At 44.1% G+C, this 22,130-nt stretch overlaps 1 protein-coding gene across 1 annotated transcript in view; it reads left to right on the forward strand.

The window, feature by feature from the left end:
* The window catches only part of LOC148596381 (cytosolic carboxypeptidase 4-like), a 182,184-nt gene extending 161,503 nt beyond the window's left edge, over positions 1 to 20,681 (forward strand). The window contains exons 8-9 of the mRNA XM_088520853.1: positions 20,118 to 20,275; positions 20,572 to 20,681. Coding sequence (XP_088376979.1) covers positions 20,118 to 20,275; positions 20,572 to 20,681 — 268 coding nt within the window. The remainder of the gene's footprint in view (positions 1 to 20,117; positions 20,276 to 20,571) is intronic.
* The last annotated feature ends 1,449 nt before the right edge of the window (positions 20,682 to 22,130 follow it).

Raw genomic sequence — 22,130 nt, forward strand, 5'->3', positions numbered from 1 at the left:
TATATGCACTTCTAGGTGTACCATATGGGTGTGCATGGACTCTCTCCTTTGCTGTGAATCTTTTCTAGGAACATGTCTACCTATTGCTATAAGCAGTTCTGCTTCAAAGAGGGTTGGGAGAAGGAAAGGTAGGAACAAGAGGTCAAGGTCTTTGATATCCATAATATGTGAATCAGCCCTTTTGAAAACTGAGCAAGTCAAGGTAAGCAGAGGTTTTGCTTTGACAGGTCTGGCCCAGGTCTGTTGCTTTTCCCCTGCTAACCCTCTTCTGTTTCACTTGTGCCCCTCAGAAATGTGTGTAAAATCCCAGCTGTTTCGTGCCGGCCCTCAGAGCGTGAGACACGGGTGAACACGATTCATCCCTGGCACTGCCGTCTGCGCTCTCACTTTAGGGACTCACTACCAAGGAGGAAGGTGAATCCTGTTGAATCCTGTTTCCCATGATTCCGGTTTCTGGAAATCTCTGTTCTTCCACCACTGCTATTCGTCTCTCATAGAAGTTGCTCTAATGAAGCCTGTGCACATGATTCAGTGTCTCTCCATCAGACCCCCTTGTCCTCCCTGCAGTGATACACCATGATTAAGGCTCCATGGCTTCCCTTCCTTGGATTACAGGAACGTGGCGTGGGCCTTGGCTGAGGTATTTAGCAAAGAGCTCGATACTTGTGGTGGAAGGAGGGGGTGCTCATACGAAGCTGTAATGACTACCTGTCAGGGAGATGCATGGTGTCCTTTCAGCAACTGAGCACAAATAGATGAGGGTGACGGTGGTATTTCTCCAGTCCCTTAATTAGAGCTATGCAATAGGAGAGATACAAATGGAGATGTTTTCCATCATCTCTGGTGGGGAGGGAGGCACGGCAAAGAAGTGGATGTGGTTTTATTAGCCCCTAGGCATCCTTTGCTTTGTGAGACGTGTTCAGCTCCTCCTTTTTATCACTCTCAGTTTAGTTGTTTATTCTTTCCTTTGTTTAGTTTCTCCCTGCATTTGTCTCCATCTGCTACTGCCTTCAGATTCCTAATAAGAAGCCTGTTTCCATTTTAAATAACAGGAGCCTCCTAGTTTTCCATGATAACTTGTGCCATTCGAATTGTTCAGAATTGCAGTGAGCTTTAAAGACCACCTGCAAGGGCATTGCCTATAGGTAGCTCTGTGCTGAAGATACGGGAAACTGAGGCACTGTTAAGAGTTGGTGAATACTCCTGAAAAAGCTGGGACTAGAACTCAAGAATTGTGTTTTCTGAGTTCTGGACTCAAACCTCTTGATAATCTGTAGGTAAGTGAGCTATTCTGTGCGGTGTCACGTTCAGCTAGATTTCAACATTAAGATCAATCTGTTACAATAGACAAAAACTTATGTTCTACTTACGCAGTAAAGTGAGATCTGGGGCTTCAGAAAATTCACTTTTATGAGAGTGCTCTACAGAAGGCAGGAATGGAAAGATAACTTCATTTCTAGGCCATATGTGAAGATATTAATACAAGAGAAGAAATATGCGTTTTTCAAGGTCCTGTGAAAGGGAAGGAGATACCCACTTTCCTTCATCCACGTCTCTGCTGGTCAGATCTTCTTCCCCAGATCTAGTTCATCGCTGAGGAGAATTTGGCTGTTTCTCAATCCCCCTACACAGCTTGAGAACAGAAGCTCCTTTCTGTGAGTGCTCTGGGGCGCCATGAAGGGAGTCTCAGACCTTACCCCCGTGACATCTCCTCCAGGAAGTCCAAGGAAATATAAAGTCCCTTGTGCTAAATTCAGAGGTTTTGGCAGGTAGACAGCAACAACAGGAGGTGGAAAGAGACAGCTGTGCAGGGGAGGAAATGGTGATATAAATACATGTTTAATTGTAGTTTAATTACAATTACTTACTAGGCAAAGTTTATTTAAATGCAGTGTAATTAGAGTAAGACCTTGATTTAATCACAGCCTTATCAGATACAGTTACTACTATTTTCCTCAACTTCTTCCACCTCCTCTTACACTCCCTCTCTTGAATTTGCCCAAAGAAGTTAAGAGCTTGAAGAAAGCAGAAGGAATCCCTCTTGGAAAGTTTTCAGTATCCTGAAAGATTCGGTTGCCAGGTGGCTACCAGCCCAGAATTTTCTTATTGGGAGTTGTGAAACCCCCCCCGTCTGTCCTGGCAAGCCGTAATTCTTCCTTAGCAGCTAATGATAATGGATCCTCATTAGCTGGGAATGACTTATCAGGAATATAATCCATCACTGATGGCAGACATCATAACCCATCTGCTCACAATGAGTAAATTACATAGGTCCAGTCAGAAGAGATGGATCGTTTGTTCTGATCTACCTTTGGAGAGCCTCCATATCCTGTTCCAGTCAGTACTTACTTTGTCTTCTCTCCATGAGCTAGATGAACATGAGGAGAGACATGTGGGCAAAACCTCTTGAGTAGCTGACCCCGGTTCTCATCGTTCACCATTTTTCCTCCTCCACTGCTCCTCCTTCCTGTTCTCCTTACCCTGCCATGAGTCTGGTCATGGCAGGAGCTTCCTTGGGAGACATATATCACACATCTCCTCCAAATCTGTTGACATCTTTCTGGTTTGCTCTTGCAAGAAAACTTTCCCCAGTCTAAACTCAGCATCTTCATTGATTTTGTGTTGGAATTTTCTGTTTAGAGAATCTTGTAGCCAGAAGAGGAAAGGGGAGGGATAGGACCTACTGATCTAAGGGCTGCATGGCCTCCTGTCACCTCAATTATAACCTGAGGATGCCTCAGGCTGAAATCACTAGCCCTGGCACAGAGGATTGGAGGTAAATGTTAAATAGCTCATTATTTAGTAATGCAGCAGAGGACTGTGCATCCCTCTGTTGGATGTGGGTAGTGAGAATAGAGCAGAAGAGAAAACAGCAAGAGTTAACTGCTTTCTGGTATTTACCTCTGTGAAATACACATCACTGCTCTATGAAAATACCAATATCATCCTAAGCATTCGTTACAGAAATCTTAAAACTATCTACAAAGATAAATGTGGTGAATTCTGAGGTGTACCAGATACTCTGGTGCTGAGGTGCGGTGCTCAGCCCACCACAGGGACAGCCCTCTGGGACACTTCTATTTCACCTGCTGTCTCAGGTGGCAGCTACCACCAGGGTTGAGGAATCTTCCCTTGTTTTAAGGCTCTCCTATCCTTGTCCTTTGGCAGTGCTGGAGAAGCCCTCTGGATGATCTTGGACTGTCATGGTGAAATCCACTTCCCCCCAAAGTCCATAGAGAGTAAACAGGTTTGCTGAGTTCAGTGAAAACACTGTTTGGTCCTTCCGTGTCAATACCAGCTAGTCCATGCTGTCTCACTTGGCATCTGTCTCAGTCTTCTTTCCAGCACCTTTAAACAGGAGAGTTAAACATATTTATAAAATATTGAAGCTGTTCATTAATTAATGCAGATTTATTCTGCCATTGAACCACACCGGCGTTGCATGAAGAAAATTTCTGAAATGCTGAGATTTTTGCTTAGGGAACCACAATGAGAGACATGGAGGCTTTTCCCTCCCTTCTGTTTCCATCCTAGTTTGCTCAGCTTTCTCTCTCTCTCTCTTTCTATTTAATCCCCCTGACACACACACCTTTTTCTAGATGCTCCTGGCACTTTGACAAACTCTGAGCACTTCCAGGTGACCTGTCCATTTTTTGTACTGTTCTTGTCATGATTTATCTGGATAAGAAGAAAGTAAGGAGGGAAAAAAAGCAAGAAGAAGAGAAATTAATTTTTACTGCCCTGGTCTTCTGGCCCTTTGAGTGTGTCCCTCTCTGTGTCATTCAGCTCTTGGCAGGGCAGGACGGGAGCTCTCCTGCCCATCACAGACTCTTTGAGGGCTGGTGGTCATTGGGTCCTTCGTATGTCTGTGAAGAGGGAAGCTGCAAAGCCTCTTCAACCCGCACTGCCTCGTGCTGTTGAGCCTGGCGTTGCTGATCGCAGTAAATCAAACAAAGGGACTTTCCCCCTTGCTTTAATATTTATTTGGCAGTGAATTTTTAATAGAGAGGCACTTTCACTGTCATCCTAGGAATGATGAGTGGGCAGAAGGGAAGGAATAAACAGAGCAATGGATGCAGAGCACTGGGGAAGTGACGAGAAGTGGGAGAAGGAGCATGGAAAAAGAGAAGGAAAGGGAAAGGGGGAGGAGAAAAGAGGGTGATATGCACTGCTGCATCTCTATTCGAGAAATATTCTCAGAGAGCAGCAGCTCCGAGCAGCCCCTTGCTTCTTCTTGTGCATTTACCTTCATTGTCCCTCGCAGCAGGGAGCAGCCCACACACAGCAGGGAAGCAAACAGGCCTGGGAAAGTCTCTGACCCAGAGCGCTTCTGCCCTCCCAGACTTCATTTCTCATATTCAGCCTCTCCAGCAAAACCAATAAATTAATTGATGGTTTGTAGAAAAGCTGACTTGGCAAAAAAAGTTGATTCTGGTCCAAAATTTGGTGCTGTGTGTGTGACTGAGAGAAGAGGATAGAGAGATACTGCAGGGAGACAGATACCATGGGCTAGATAAAGAGATGGTGTGGAGAGATATGGTAAGTGCTTTAGATAGATGACGAGAGTTAGATAGAGTGGATATATAGTTATAATTAAAGAGATAGATACTGTGAGTACACATAGGAAGATACTTTGGACAGAAATACTGCAAATAGATGTTGCAGGAAGAGGGATATTGTTATATAGACAGACACTATCTGGGAAAGATGGATAAGGCAACAAATAATGCTACAACTAGGCACAGAAAGATTAATTCTGTTGATAAAAAATCTATAAATAAATGCTACAGAAAGATATTTCAGGTAGCATGTCATCTATGAATATTTGACACACACATCAAAGAACCTGTATAGTAGTACCTCATCTAAAATAAAGTAACTAAGCAGCTACTAGATATGCATATGGTCATACTAGTAAACATTTAAGAGATTTTAGCAGCTGCAGCAAAACCAGCACTTTAGTACCTGACAGGTTCATTATTGATGGTCTGGCAAGAGCATGGCAGAAAAGGCCAGGCCAGCAGGTGGGCAGTTAAGGACTAAAGCAACATTGGGTAAGTAAATGGGAAAATAGAGTGTTTGGATTTCAGAGTCAGAAAACGGACACAGTCCAGGTTTGAGTCTCAGTTCTTTAAAACAGGTTTACCAACGTTTCCAAATTGTTTTCAGGCCTGACCTGAGCTGCCCTGCCACACGCTGCTGCTCTAACCCCACAAGACCCTGTAAGGAAGAGTATTCCTGGCATTCCTCAGTTTCCCTAGTGACCACAGTGAGCAGCCAGAAGTCCTGATGCTGAGTGGTCCTGGCACCAACACAGAACGTCCTGTTCTCCTACATGCTTTGGGCAAGAGTTCTCCTCTACATGGACGTCTTTTCCTGCTGAAATGTCAGGTTCACTCCGGACTTTGCAGACACTCAACAGTTGTAAGGCACTTGCCAAGCTTAACAGAATTGTTTTAGGCAGAAAAGACAAGATTCAGCTGTTGAGAGCCCTTCTGGAGCTCTCTGGATGCCACGGGAGGCCAGGACACGTGAGGACTGAGGGCCCGTGCCCAAGTGAGACCTTTCCACGCCGCGGGGTTTGTTCCATGACACCTCAGGCCTCTCCTGAGCCTCACAGTGGCCCCATTTCCTTGCTGTATTCTGGCCAGAGGTACTCAGTATTCCTGCTGAATGGTCTTCTGGCCTGGTTACTGCTCTGCTCACCTTTGCAGCAGCCTTCCTAGCCCGTGCTTCAGCAGGATCCCCGTCTTGGACTGCCGAGCCCCGCACTGCTCTGGCAGCAGCCGCCTTCCTTTGCAGGGCCGTGCTGGGCATCCTCAGGGCTGATCCTGGGTGCGCTCTGCTCGACCCACCCGTGCTGAGGACCCTGGGCCTCAAGGTCTCCTGGCACACGCCAGAGTTGGCTTCCTCAGTTCATTTTCTCAATGACCTGAGCACCTTTGCCTTGCAGGGCTGCAGGGGTGAAAAGGCAAACGTATTAACCTCAGCTCTTCCCCACCGTGCCCTCCTCAGCATAATTAATGCCTCACAAGTCACTAACCACAACAGTTCACATTTCTTTCTTGCCATTATAGCATTATAAATCATTCGATCTAGCGTGTGCTTGTAAAGCTTGACAGAGAACTCCATAGACTGGCCTCTTCCAGCCTGCTGTGGGTGCTGCCTTCAGTCCCCAAATACTAGTTTGTAGAGAAGGAGAGGTTATATAAAACCTTTAATGGCTTTCAGTACCAAATTAAATGTGAAATTTGTGTTGAACTCTACCACCCATTTATAGTAATGATGCTTAATGTTATCGTGAGATAACCAAGTACTTTAGATAGTAGGTGCCAATTGAGTCTCGTTTAGGAAGTCCTCCAAGGGTTCTTGGGTATTACATGCTGGGAAGGTGATTAAAACTTTGCCAGGTTAAATGAGAAGAATATTTCTGGCTTCCCCCTCTCCCCTTAATTTCAGTCTTTTATAGTTTCCATCTCCAAGGCTATATTTTGTCATAATTGTTTGTTATCAGTGGATATTTTCCAGGACAGCAAAGATACCTAAATCCAAAGTCCCCAGCAGAGCAAATGGATTGGTCTTAGTTTAAGGAGCGTTAGGTTAATCTGTCTCAAAGGACACCCTTTGTAAGAAGTGAAATGCTGGGTATTTCCTGCCGATAGAGAAGGACATGCCAAGCTTCTGAGGGAACAGACTTTGGAAGCAGTGAGCGAATATCCAGCTAGGCAAATTTTCTTGTTCCTTGGTTATCTCCCCATGAAATTCTCTTGCACTGGACATTTCTAGATCAGCCTGAGAAAGTGGAAAGAAGCCACTTTTTGAGTTTGAGCTCTTCAGAGTTTGGAGCAGATTACAGGGCAATTTTGGTTTGTTATGCCTGAGTTTCCTCGTCTGCCATCACATGTCTCTGGGTGAATTGCATACCCATTTTGCTGTAATGAATTCATCTTAATTGTGTGAGTGCGACAGAGAGTATTTAATTGTGGTCTTTGTTCTCCTAGACACGTAGGAGACAGTTACAGCAAATACGTACGTGCCACAGAAAGGCAGCCAGCAGGATCTGTGCTGTCTTTCACCGCGACCTGCTGCTGAGAGCATGGTAAGGGTGTCTGAGGAGTGCTCTGGATTAGTATGTGCAGCCTCTCGGACCTTTCTTGGCCACTTTCCAAGCCCTGGGATTTCCCAGAACTGCTCGAGCAGACACTGCTCCTCTGGCAGCACCTGCATTTTGCACCATTCCTTGCCATAGTTCCCGTCCACGGGGCAGATGCAAAAGGTTGACATGAAAAGTGCTGTAGATTCTCGCTGGTGTTGTAATTACGACTAAAATATTATCATTGCACAACACTCGTAGTTCACTAGCAAACAAAGAAATACTCTGAATATTAGAATTAGGGCTACTGGCCATTTACCTTTGCATTTAGATGCAGAGCACTGTAGTTTCCTGCCTCAGAAATGGCTGCGGAACTCGTGGTGGTTGCTGCTGCTCGGGAGTTCAGCCGCTCCGCTGGGACAAGCCAACGTGGCTCTGTGCATACAAACAGACCTTCCCCAGTGTAAATCAGCAGCCCACTTCCCTCGCTGTCAGAAGACAGTCTGAGCCTATATGTAAAGTCAATGCACGGTTGTCTAAAACCAGTTCATATTGTTGGGAAGCCAGCAAGGTAGACAGATTGGTGGGTAAGCAATGGAGTGTAATAACCCTGAGAAAACTGCTTTGTAAAGAGCTTTGATTCCTTGCCGGATAAAGCTGTATAATGTTGCCATCTTTCCTGTACCTCTCTGGAGTATGGCACTTCACACACACTAAGTGTGCTACTTTGTCATCTGGACTGATATCTGCTCTAGTTCTCCTGGGCTTTGGAGCCTACTTGTGGAAAGTATGATGATTTCAAACAAAGTTTTAGGCACAAGGTAACAACAAAAGTATAGATTTCTGAAAGCACCTTGCAATGTTTCTTGAGAAGTTGCTTTTTGAGCTAGGCCGATAACCCATTTTGCCTCAGAGATGCTTTTCTTTTTTTCTCCTTGATGTTGAATTGCCTGTATCATGCACCATTAAATCTGACACGGTTTATCTGCAGGTTGGCTGTGCAGAAAAGGAGAAAGTCCAGCATGAGCTTGACAATATCTGAGCAAAGCCAGTGGCAGGATGATGGTGCTTCTGTCTCCAGTTCAGTTCTTCCCACTGCACAGCGAGCTTTGGTTCCTCAGCAGCACACAGTGCTTTTCTAAAGGGCTGAGTGTTACACTAGAAATATTATTACAAAGGGCACCCATGTAAAGCTGGTGCAGCACAGAAGTCCACGGAGAAAATGATTCCATCATGATTTGATGGAGGAGAGGGGGAAGAATTTTATCTTCACACTGCACAGTGGTCAGGAACCTGGTATGCATTCACGAATCTCATCTTCCCAAATGCATTTCCTCTGTAAAGTTTATATGTAACTTCAAGCACTTGCGTTTCTCCTCTTTGTACTGGCAAATATGATTTTTGTGGGGTTTTCCAAAGCCATTGGGAACAATTCATGAGCCTAAATGACTAACGATCTGGTCTCTTCCTGGTGTTTCTGTTCCTGGAAGACAGAACTCACCATGAGATGAGCAGATGTCACTTTATTTTGGTGCAATAAACAGCAAAGAGGAAAACGAGGAGCTAGGAAAACAGAAATAGAGAAGCAAATGCCAAGAAATACGGCGTCTCCAGACTAATGAGGTTTTGATGGCCAGTGGCCGCAGAATGTGCAAGTCCTCAGTCCTCTGTCCTCTAGCCGGACGTTCGGCTCTCGCTGCTGCTCGTGCTCAGGCCAGGCTGGGTACAGAAAACCTGGCAGCCCGCAACCCTTCTTTTCCCATCTGCATAATCTCCCCTTCACTTCTATGCCCGTGGTTGTTTTCATCACTGCAAGAATTATAATGTTTCTTTTTGAAATACGACCTGGCAGCTAATCCTTGCTATTACCGAGCGCCTCTCTGCTCCTGATGTCAGCAGGAGTCCTGCATCCTCATCACTCCTCCGGCTAAGCTCTGCGTTCCTGTCTGGCAGAATCACCAACAAACACCTCTTTCCCTAATGGATCTGGAGATTTGCTATTTTCTCTACTGAAATCTTGGGTTGCTGAGAGGAGGTTTTGGACCAGACCCACCAAAGTTAGTAAGCACCTATTTTTCTCCCTGCTTTCTGTAGATAGAAAGGCATTTCCATGGAAAAGGCAATTAAATAGCTTTGCACCCTCATCCAGACTAGACAGATGGCAGAGGGCTTCAGAAACACCCTGGCTGTGCCACTGTACCATAACCCTGCATATGCACAGAGTAATGTAGCCTGCTATCTGCACGTTACTGAGGAACAGGGCAAAGAGGAAAGCGTGGTTTGCCCAAAGCAACCGTGACACTACAAGGTGTGGGATCCAGCTCACTCAAACACAAGCGCAGTGTTTTAATGTCATGATTAAATTTCCCCTCGGTGCACAGTCTGACACATCTTTTCTTCCACTTACTGCACGCAAGAACTGACCTTTTATCATCTGTGGTTGTAAATCAGAAGGTGGTGTTAAATGCTCAGGGTGGTTCTCCATGAAGTGATTGTTTCACTGCTATGCAAGCTGTGCTCTAATTAGCTCCATCCATCCAAATGCACGTACCGTTTTGATGAAATGAATACTTTTGTCAGTTTTCATTGCTGCAGCATTCACTCAGAATATGCTGGCTTCTGTAATATGTTAGGGATCTTTTAAAAATTTTAGTGGGCATTTATGTATGCATTTATGAATGCACACATGTAAATACATGTACAGAAAAAATAAGATAATGCAATTGCAATTTTCAGGTAAAACATATAGAAGATTTTGATAGGCATTTGAAAATCGATTTTTACAAAATATTCAGAAAATACTGGTTTAACAGGGATTTAAAAAAAATCCCCTGCTGGGAATTGATAGACGATACAAGCTACAAATGGGTTTGTTTGAAAACAGCATCTCAGGGTTGTGCAGGTGAAACATTATTAAAAATCCCCAAAAAAACAGGAACAAATTAAAATATTAGGAGATCTAATGTACAACAAATAGCAGTGGCAACTCTCATCTGTGCTTTGCTATGTTCTTTTAACAATGTGGTGCCATCACCTTAGATCACAGCACATAGTTGTTTTTTCTCTTTTCGCTATTTACTGAGTCAGATGTTCCTGGATGGTGGCTCCTTTGGGCAAGCAGAATCCCCCAAGCCCTGGTGATTTCTGGAGGAGGCTGTCGCTGGTGCCTCTCACTTGTGTTATCCCCCCAAGCCCCTTGTTTCCGTGGTGTCCTACACCACTAACATCCATCGCTGGGATTCTGCACAGACGCATTTTAAGAGGCAGGGAGATCATAATGAAATATTTGCTGTTCTTCGTGAAACATCTGGCAGGGCTCTGGGAAGATGAGGGAATTAGCAACAGTTGCCATTTGTGTGCGGTATCTAACATTTTTCGGGAGCCGTAATGGGGTGCTCAGCATATGCAATTCACCTACAGAGCAGGTGAAGATGAGCAAGGCTTTGGACTCTGTTCCATATGGTGATAAAGATATCAACGGATCAGAACGTTTTGAGTGCGAGTGTTCAGATTTATTTACATATAATTACATCTAAGGAAGATTTAGGATCAGGGCAGAGGCAGAAGTTTTACCCTGGATATATTACCAGTTATCTCTGATCACACATACCTCATCAGCTGTTTCTGCCGTAAGCCCCACTTTAATTTGCTATAAAGGCAAGATGGATTTCTCAGACCTTGCCTTCTCTGCCTTTAATTCTTGTGCATGTAGATAAACTATTGACTAATCTCATTTGCTCTCACCAGGAAAGGATGACAGAACAAAAGCAACGTGATAGTCTCGTAGCTTTTTACCCTACCAGAAGTTTCTTAGACCAACTGAAATTATCATACCTAGACTGAGCTGCATAATGCTTTGGGGGGGAGTAGGATTTAGTGGATTTATTTTGTATTGGTTCCAGCAGGAACAGAGGACCTAGCAGATATGAAGTATCTTTGAGACGCTGCCAGACTGACCGGTGGCCCCTGGACCTCTCAGTGTTTTGCCATCATGCTGGATTTATGTTCTAGTCAACTCCCCATTGTTTGCAAAAGGCCCCCAAAACTTTCTTCTTCTGTGACCCTTAAGAAAATTTTTTCCTAGGACATTCTTTAAAAGCAGGAATCTCTACCTGATGCAACACCCTTGTGCTTCTCAGGGCTCTCCAGTACCTTTATCTTCCACTTAATCAGATTTCAGGCCTTTTAGTCACAGTCACTGTTTCCCCATTTGAAGACACATGAGTGTGAAAGCAGAGAGACCTGTGCAGAGGCATTTCTGAAACAGTCACAGCAGTTTACTTAAGAAGGCACAAGAATGAGGTAACTTTGTGTGGAATGGGAGTATGTGCTTAATTCCCTAATGGGAATCTTATCTTTTCTTTTGCCATATAGTTTGGGTTGTAGCTGCTAGTTTAAGCTCTCAAATAGCTACTGATAACATTTTATTTTCTAGACAACCATTTGTGCCTGCTAGTTGGCTCCCTAATCTATCTCAAGCCCTATTCATACGTTCAAAATCCCCCTTCAGGTGACCTGCCCCTTTGTCAACACTTAGCTGAAGTCTAGACTGTAAGAGCTGATTTGCCCTGTCAGTAGCCACCTCTGCCCAAGATTCCTTCCTCCTGAATGCAGCAGCGTTAAGGATCAGTGATCATCTGTTGCTACCTCTCTGCTTGCCAGGGGACTATCTCCTGAGACCGCCCGAGTCTTGTAATGAAAACTGTGCTCTGAATACAGAGCAAACCGTGTAGTTGTGTGGGTGTAGGTACATAAGGTCTGACTGTATGTGTATGCATATATGTACAGTTGTCTGGCATAAGACACAAATAAAGGATGATAGTCTGCTTTTTCTATGTGGATAGACATATACATATACATATTTGCATGTATGTACACACATACCCATATGTATCATAATAGAGAGTGAATCATCAGAATGGTTATCAGCTAAAATATATTTTCACACACACACAAACTTGTAACCAAGAGGCTTCTTTTCTCCTCCACTGGGCATAGTGGTTGCAGTTTAGCCTTTTGCAGTAGTTGTTAATGCAGTCAGGTAGTTAGATGTCCACCCGACATCTGGTGTGCAAGCAAATATTTGCACGCACAGTTATTTGGCCCAGAGAATGCCCTGAGCATAAAATAGGTATGCAACTCAAACACAGTCTCTGAAAGTCTTGGCGATCTTAAAACATTTTGCTTTCAAAAACCCAAATCCTTTAAGTTGCTTGGAGACACTAAGGGATTTATGTATGGAATTTGGACTTTTGAAATTAAATATATAGAACCAATTGCAAAACTTGGATGTAGTCAGTGGAATGATATAGATCAGCACCAAGGGATGTGAGGACCCAGGAGAACCTGCATGCCTTTCCCTTTCTTAACCCCAGCAGTGCAAACATGCAGGATAGGAGCAAAAGTTGTTCCATATTTTTTCCCTCTGCCAAAGGATGCCAACGTCTCAATTACTGGCCGCACCCAAAAGCAATTAGAAGTCCAATAATCATCCTCTACTGCTGTGGCTGGACTGCTAAGTATCATCAATAACATGATTTTCATTTTCAGAAGAAATTGCTTGGGGTAGAAATATTGTGAGAAAGGCTTCCAAACAGGTTCCCAATCATATTTGCAGCAATTCTCACATTATTCAATATACTGTATATATAATATTGGCCTTCCAATAGAGGGGGACTTGATTGCTTATTTTTCCATAGGTAGCTTAAGCTAAATCAAAATGTTACCAGTTTTGGATGCATCATTTCTGTCCCTTGGAGTGAAATGCAAGCCACTCCCTGGTAGATGGATATTCTCTCTATCCATTTCCTGCATTTGTGTCCCATTCTTAATGAATGTTGCAAGATCAGAATGAGACATATTTAACCCTTTGCTGTTAATTACTTCACTGGAACTGACTATAAATTCCAGCATGAGGCTGCAAGGTAGCCGAAGTAGCCGAACATAGAGACGAGGTGTCTCACGGGTACTTGCTGAATGAGACTCTCCAGTTGATTTCAACAGCAGAGTGTGTTGGGCTACCTGCTTGCTGGTCCAGAGCTGGCGCTAAGTGACATCGTTCCCTTAGATATCAAGTTTTAGTGCAATATATAGCTGCAAAGCAACTTTGCAGGCTGAGTCTGTGAACAGTGTGTGAGTTTATTTTGTGTCTTTCTTACAGGAGTCTGCAGCTTGCTTAAAACTTGAGTCGCAGGGCTTGAGCTTTGGGGTCCAGGAACCTGGCCCAAAGCTCAGGAACACAGTGGTGCATAGATATAGGCAGGTAGGACTCATGTTTTCTTCAGGGATGTTTCGTGTTGATAAGGCGTTCAAGCAGAAACCAGAGTTGGATGCCCATTACAGATGGATAAGACTGTTTGTTCCACCAGCTGTGTGAAGAGGCTGAGGTTGGTTGGTGAGATTGAATTTTAGCAAGTCACATAGTATGTCTGTGGAGATATAGACAGAGGTTGCCAAGCTCAAGCCTACCTTTAGGCTCATTTTTAACTAACTTCTTACTGTAGGCAAATGGGAACTGTAATTTGTACCCTGATTTAGCTTCTCAGTGTGGATGGGGATGCAGTTGCCATATTCATACATCTTTTTAGGCAGCAAATTTACAGCGTTTTGTGGAACGCTGCTTTAGTGTCTTGTCCAAGGCAGCTGCTGCGCTCTGTGGAGGTGGGTGTCATCACAGAACAAGGAGAATTTTCAATTCCATAAATCTGTCCCTAAGGAACAGAAAACTTCTGTGATATTTTGATGCTTCCATGTCTTTGTGCTGAAATATGAATGTATTAAAAAAATATGAAAACCTTGAACTAGTGAAGGGTGAGAGAAAGAAACCCAGGCCTCTTTGGTATCTACACCGTCATAGCTCCATTTCATGGGTGACTTGCAATCATCAGTTGTTTTTATTAATGCTTACAAGCCTATAGCCCTAAGAATGCTAACGTCTCAGTGTTAGCAGTGCACTGATATATAGATGGTTTCTCCATGAGGAAGATATTAATGATTATTCCTAAGACTGAATCCACAGCTTTTGGCTTCTCAACATCTTTTCCATTCTCCAAGTGTAAGGACCAGCCCCTGTGATTGTCATTGGTTGGTGTTAGAAACACGCTGGGATTTGATGTGAGATACTTGGAGCCCCAGAGGGTCATGCGGTGCCAAGGTAGCGCCCTTCAGATGGGAGAAGACAACCCAGATGTCCCCTCCCCAAGCTGCTCCTTCCCAGCAGGACCACAGCTTAGCCACTGAGGTGGCCTAATCCAGTTGAATGCCATTGCTCATAGTCATGCGAGGCTTTTTGGTTGCCCAAAGCATGTGCAGTGAGAGCCGTGAACCCTTCCTTCTCTCCGCCTTGAGAGCAGTCATTAGCCAGCTTCTCCCCAGTAAGGAGAATTAGAAGATTAATACAGGGTTTCTGCTGGGCCCAAGGAAAATGCTGTCAGGGGCTAAATTGTTGCAAGCCTGAATGAACATTAGGGGACAGCATTGGCCAGGAGTCAGCCTGTTTCATGCTCTTCATGCTCTCTGTTCGCAAGTTGTCTTCCCTTGTCTAAATAATAAAGCCCCACTTGCTGCCGGCCGATCTAACTGGTGCACTCTACATCCATTTTTAATCGGACCAAATCAATTATAAATATTACGAGCTGCAATTACCCTGGGAACGCCTGAAAAACTAATTAGTACAAGTCCTAACGATGAATTACACCTTTCTCTTGGCTATTTGCAGCAGGGAAAGAAAACAAAAAGAAAAACCACTTTGCTCCGAAAGACACCAAACATCTCACAGCCAGAGCAAACAAAATTCAAGGCAGTGTTAATGACACTCACATGGTTCATGGAAGGATGGGCCATGGTGGGCTGAAAGCCAGGGCACCTGCCATTGCCTCGGGCCTAGCTCGTGTTTGCTTGGGACGTGTTGCAAGATGTAAATATCCTTTGCAAGGAGTCTTTGGAAAGGGAGGTCTCATGGGCACCTGCAAAGTTCAGATCATTCTTGTTTACTGGGCAGCAACGAAGGCGGCTGACACGATAGTGCTTTAAGCTGGAGCCCTGTTGTATCAGTGTGTAGCTGATCCCCTCCCTTGGCAAGGCCAGGGACTAAACAGGAATTCCAGCCATGTCTGGCTTTCCTTGAGCAGGGGGAGAAACCAGGCTGCTGTCTGGAGAGCTCCTGGATTGCCGAGGAGACCTGGGGTGGCCTGACAAGATGCTCTCAACACCGCGTAGCAAGTGAGTCACAACAGAATGGGCAGACTGAAAACCATCCTCCCCGGCAGCTTGTTGCTGTAGGAGCTGGTGTGCTTGCCTAAAGGCATCATAGGCATTTCATTTCTCTCCTGAAATAATGCTTTATGAAGCTATTAAAGGCAGAATTGTATTCTGCTGCCTAAGATTCATTTTTAAACTCATTACAAGATTTTGGAAGGAGTGCTCTTCTAATAAAACATATGAAGATTCCCCCTCCAGACATGTCCAGGAACTCACCAAGGACTCAAATCCTTGCTTGAGTTGAGAAAAACCTCCCTTATTTCAAGTGAATACCATAATTGCTGAGAAACTGGATTGTTAGAGATGGACAAATTATTTTTTTCTCTCGCTTTCTCTTTTCACAGGGAAATGTCTGAAATCTTGAAAAATTTCAGCAAAGCCATTTTCTGCATTATTGTGTTTTTGAACTGTATCATAGACACGCATGGCTCTTCGCACAGCGCCATGCACAGCTTCCAAAAGACTGGGATAGATAATGATGGAGGGAAGATTTAGGGGAGGGGAAAATACAACTACAGACAAGGATTATGCAGCTGCTGGGTTGCTAATTTTTTGCTTTGAAGAAAGGATAAAGATGTGTTTTTTGGTTGATGTGTCAGCACAGGGAGTCACTAGTAGCTCCATGACTAGTAGCAGTCGCCAGACTTAGAATTCTTTTTCCTCCCTGTTGGCTGCAGCTTTAACCACCCTCTTCCTGCTTTTAACCTGCAGAACTGCAGCAGGGTGAGCTGACAGATCTGATAAAAAAAGAAAAAAAAATCTGTTCCTTTCCCTGAAGGATCACACTGCAACTGCTGGGCCTGCCAAATGAAGGTCAGGCAGCAACCCTGAGAAATAGGTAGAGATTTCCTAAGAGGGACAGTTGCCAGTGCCCATTCTTCCCAGCATAAAAAAATAAAACGCATTCTATTTTGAGCCAGTCAGTAGAATACAAGGAGAGTCACCTGCCAAACAAGTAAAATGTGAGTGAAACAGCCCATAAAAGTCTTAGGAAATTTCTACTTTCTCTCCATGCTCTGGCTGTGCGCGCGCCGGTGAAGAAGGAGAATGTGTGGAAGAGAGATCATCTGTCATCCCCAGGTACAGCATGTGCAGAGATTTTACCGAGCAGAAGTACAGAGTGTATTTTCTTCTATGCAGTTCAGCAGGCCAGCTGCCTTCCAAGGCTTGTGCCCAGCTGTGATATAACAGGTAGGCGATTTAGAAGGAGAGGTTTGAGGCAAATACCTGGAAGTGTTTCCCACTCGTGGCGGGAGGCTGTGGCGTGCCGACTGGTGGGGAGGCACGGGGCTCCCCTCTTCATGTTCGGTCACTGAGAAAGCAGAATTATTTTGCAGGATACCAAAGCTCACTTGCTTTCCAAAACCAACCAAACAAACAAATACACCCACATACAAAAGCAGAACTAATTAAGATCAAGTCGTATCTCAATAAATATGCAAATTAAAAATCAAAACAAAGAAATTCTATTTAGCACATCATAAAGTTGCAAATTGCTGTTGTGGCTCCCATCGGCTGCGTAGAGGAGGGCTGTGAGGCTGTAGGTTTTCAATCGGTAGACCAAGCAATGCGCATACTTGTTTCATTGAGATAGCTGGGGGCTTGGGGACTGTAGATATATTAACAGTTTTCCCTCCCCCTCTTCTGTACTGCGTCCACGTTCAGTGCTATTCATAGACCGTATTTATCTTGGAGTTCTCTGATGTAATGTCATTGGCTTTCCTCTTTGTTTACCTTCTGTAAGACAACATCATTATTCTTCGGTAAATGTTTCATGTCTTTCGGGGTTTTTGGGTTGATTGTTTAGGGGGCAGGATTTTTTTTTTTACAGCTCTAAAAACTCAGATAAAAAAAATACAGAACCTGCTCCCAGCAAAAATCCTTTTCTTTTGGAAAAGAAAGAAAACCTCACCCACTTGTACTGTATGCAGTGGTCTAGAAGCTCTCATTTCTACTCACCACCTCGTTTCACCATTTGCTTTCTTCCCTAAGGGACCAGGTCTGTGGGGTGCGTGTGGAGAAGCAGCGAGCAGGGACTTTGGCAGCTTCCCTAGTGCGTTTTGATCCTGCTCCCCACCACCTGCATGGGGCCATGTCTTCATCTCAAAGATCCTTCAACCTGCTGGCTTGAACTAGACCATTCGTATTGCTTTGTTGTGTGTTTTAAATCTTCCCACAGCAGAGAGGGAGTTACTGGATGGAAAAAACCCACGTTGTAGAGAGATGTAGTTATTTTGTAGAATTTGGTAGTATGATAAAGAGCCTTTCAACTCTTAAGTCACTAGGGTCATTATAGCCTGACTTGGCAGCAAGAGAAAGTTGGTACCGTTTATTTGCTCTTTGGTAGCTTGTAATGTGATTCGAGGTGGTGGCATTGATCCAGTTAGTCGTAGGGTATTTGTCCAAATTAGAGAAACCACCAGTTAGCTCCATGTTAATTGGCTTGTTCATTCACAGTAACAGCAAAGGAGCCAAAGACAGAACAAACTAGACGGAGATTTTTTTTTCCTGATACCTAGAGGGAGTCCAAGCACATCCCCAAGGTGGGAGAACCCCTCTCTGCAATGTATCTGTGCAAGAATTGAATCTTCATTATCTTAGGGTTTCATGTGCTGTGTATGTGGATTTATAGGCAGTGTGGTAGCAGCTGTCTTGTCAGGGAAAGCTAATAAATTCTGTTGCAAAGGATTTATGCACATATACTAGCTTCCTAAAGACTTTATATGTGTTTTCCCCTTGCTGTGTACCTTCAGTCTTCAGCAAATGGTAGTTCTTTTGGTTTTTCTTTTTCCTTTTCTCACTGTTATCTTTTAGATTTTCTTTCCCTCACAAGGTGGTGATACCTGGGTGGTAGCTGTGTCCTGTCCCGGTGGCACTAGCAGCTCCTCCCAAAACACGCAAGGGCAATATGGAAAGTAAACCGTTTGGGTTCTTTCTGTTGCAAAGCAGCAACAACAGAACTTATTAATGAAAAGATTTAGTTCCCCTGAGCTTAAGTGGTTTGAACATTGTAAGAGGTACTTGGTACCATTATAGTACATGTCGTGCATATATATATATATATAAAAAAAGAGAGAGAGAAATCAAATGCAGTGAGAGGTCAGACTCAGCAGAGCCCACTGGTTAATGTTTGTGCTGGGAGGGCTGTCCTGGTTTGGGTTGGTTTGGTTCATGTCACATGCTTGATTTCAGTTTGAGTTCCTCCTGACCTAGATTTCTGGGCAGACTGAAGTGCAGCCAGAAACTGTAAAAGTGCATAATTATTCATTTATTTATTTTTAAACTATACAGCTCTATTAAGCTTTCAGAGGATACTTTATACCCTGCCTTTGAAGTAAACTAAGCCAGGGATCAGCCAGAGAAGGAGTGGGTTGAAAGTGCTTGTTTCTGTTTGCAGAATAGCAGTGTACAGTTAAGATCTGTTTTCCCAATGTTGGGAAAATCATACACTTTTTTGGAGTGCAGAGAAGAGACAAAAGAGATCAGTGTGTCCAAGAGCAATACTTTACACCTCTGGTATGTTCTGAAACCTCAGATGCTGGCACTGCTGTGAAACAGCTGAGAGCTGGAAGATTATTTCGGTTACTGACATGTAAATGAGCAGACCACACATTAAAGCTGTGTATACTGCATCTGCCAAGCTATTCATTCTTCCCAACTTGGGACAAATTAGAAACTCTGGCCCAGTGGTGGAGGATTATTATTCCTTTCCCAGTCTCCCAAAGCAATACATTCTCCTGCTTGGAGTCTCATTGAAACTGTTGACCTGGAGGTGGAAAACACTATCTGTCCCCCTGATTCATCCATATTCTGACCTAGGCTGCCTTGAAACTACCGACTATTTTCTGATCCCAAAAAAAACACCTAGCTGCCCGCCCAGGCCAAGGGCCAAATTGGAACTAAGCAGTTCGGTAGGATAAAGGCCTTATCCCCCAAGGCTACATGGTCCAGCAGTTGCAGTTCTGTCATAAATATTAAATTAGGCTAACTTAATACAAAATGTATTGAAAATAAGTATGTAAAGAAAGACTATGACCATTCCTGTAAGTAAATGACAGGAGACGGTGTAACCCGCCTTTCTGAGAGCCATACAGAGGAGCTGTGACATCATTTTAGAGTCTTTCCAGAGTTGTTCAGACTTGCCTCTGAATTTGACCCTCCTTCATGAAGTTGTGTGACCAAAGACTGTTAGTGTTCCTTCCAAAGCGGTTGCCCTCCGTGGAGTCACCGCACTGAGAGTTCCCAGAGCCTCGGTTTTCCAATTATGCTGCCTCTTGTTAGGGGTCCAGAACAGGAGGCAAAGATGCCAAAGTGCTTCAGCTGACTGGATTAATTAGGTCCTACATTAAATGTGGAACCTCAGCAAGGTGAATAATGGTTAAACCAGGAACCTTCTGGTAACTAAATACCTCCTCTTTCCCTCGCATGTATTTCAGCTTCTTTAGCCTTGTAAGCACCTCAAGACAGGAATGGTGGTCTGTATATAAAGAACTGCACTTTTACATAAGCAATAGCAAAAATAATAATAATAACAATAATATATGTTTCTCCTATGAAGTAGGTAGTAGCATTCTTCTTCATTTTACAGATGGCAAAACAGACACGAAGACATATAGGATGTTGCTTAGTGTTATCTCATGCCTCATTAGCAGAGCCAGGATTGAACCCAGGAAATGCATTTCCCGTTTCTTGCTCTTCCCACTAGATACAAGCATCCTCTTTTAATGACTTTTAACGACTCTTTCTTGTGATTCTTTTTCTGCAGAAGCAGCAGCAACAGCAGCCTGGAGACTGATGATGAACCTCCTTGTGTGGAAGAAATAGATTATAATACTGACAGCTGCTCTGATGGTGAAGAGGACTTCTTGGAGCTAGACAAAGAGATCCAGGAGGGCCTGTCGCAGGGGGAAGGAGAGGCGGAAGGTGAGGGGGTGACCATAGGCCAGACACGCAGCTCCAGGGTCCTCAGAGAGCTCTGTACCTCCAGCCAGCCAGCAGACAGCAATCCATCTCTGCCTCTGCGTTCAGTCCCGCTCGGGATGTGCAGTGGGTTTGAGAGCAGCCCGGCATGAGGAGGACTTTGACCTGCCCAGCGACAAGGCAATGTGTTAGTGTCATGCTCGTCTTTTTGCCAGCTTCAGCATCCTCCCCTGCTGTGTTGTTTCAATTCAGCATGGAAAATTGTCTGTATGTTTGTGTAATTTATGTGCCTTATATAGAGAGGAGGACTCCTTACCCTTTGTACACAAAGTGGAGTGAGGGGCTGCTGGCCCAGCTGGAACTACGTGAGGATGTCATCCGTTCCCAAACACAATCCCCAGCTCAGTGACTGCCTGCGGTTTATTAGTATATGGTTTCATATACATTGTCTGGAGGAATGGTGTTCTGAATGGCCAAGAAAGGAGAGATGATGACCCTCATCCCAATTTAGGCTTCTACTATGGACATCAGCCTTTGTCTACAAAACCTGGAAGGATGGCACTTTCTGAGGCCTTTGGTCAGAGCTCTCTGCTACCATTCATTTGTCTTGAGCTGTAGAGCACATGTCTGATTGCTGTCTGATATCTTCAACAGGCTTTGGATCACACAGCACTTGCGTCTGAACTAGTCATATCTTGGCAACAGTCTGAGGAACCCACCATGCCCTACCAAGGAATGCACCAGTGACAATGCAGAGCAGCTCCTCACCTGCAGAAAATCAGTGCTGGGCTGACTACCGTCAGAAAATACTGCTGGCTATTCATTTCATTCTCATTTTGTCCTCTGTTGCCACTGTAAAATGTCATATTTACACGTATCTCTGGAAGCCTGGGTTAAATTTACAGCACTGAAATGAACTAGTCCACCATAATCTTAGTTGAGTATTTTTATGCTTGAACCGTTGGGCTCAAGTACAGAATTTGCATCACAGAGCCTGTGAAATGATACTGTCACTATAAGATACCCTTCCAGCAGGATGTGCTGAGAACAAATATAGCAGTTCATCCTGACAAACTAGAGTTAATATTTAAGACTATTGGGAGTGAGAGAAGTTTGGGGTGTTGCAGGAGAAAACATGTTCTCTTGAAGTAACCAGGAGTCCTCCAATATCCAGCAGTGGATTAGTAATGGTGACTATATCAAAGAGTGAATTTGTCCCAAGTATACTGCAGTGACAGATTATTCTTTGTTTTATTATGATACCACTGATGAAAACTAGACCTGGTTACAGGACCCCATTTATGCTGGAGAGCAGCATAATAGAAGACATTACAGGGAGGGTTTGTATAGCTCAGTGACTTGCAGAAGTGGGACAGGACTGGGACAGAACAGAACAGCTTCTCTTCTGAGCCTCAAATAGAAAAAAATAGTTTTATTTAAAATTGTCTACACAGATCCTGATTCTATAAAATCTTCTGTTATGGAGAACAGGTAATAAAGCAGTGTCTTTGCAGTGCAAACCTCACCAGCATTGGAGTTCATCTGCCTTCAGTTTTACACAGGTGGCGAAAGGAGTAGAGATGGGGCTTGTTGAACCTCAGCACAGACAGAGAGCCAGCCGTGTGCCTGAGGTCCTCGACTGCTACTGCATGTAGGGAATTACCTTAAACCTAGATGGAGTTAGCTGCATTCTGCAAGAATCTCACACCTCTAGCACTGCCTCCTTTATGAGGCTCAAGGAGGAGGAACATACAGTGTGTGACAGATTTGCAGCTTACACAGCCATCGTTGTCAGTGATTATTATTATCATTACTTGAATATGTGGCTAAAAGTACCATGTCATCCTGCCATCTGTAT

This window comes from Tinamus guttatus, unplaced genomic scaffold (assembly GCF_059628265.1).
Source record: "Tinamus guttatus ecotype Peru unplaced genomic scaffold, ASM5962826v1 Tinamus_guttatus_pri_ptg000004l, whole genome shotgun sequence".
Lineage (NCBI taxonomy): Eukaryota > Metazoa > Chordata > Aves > Tinamiformes > Tinamidae > Tinamus > Tinamus guttatus.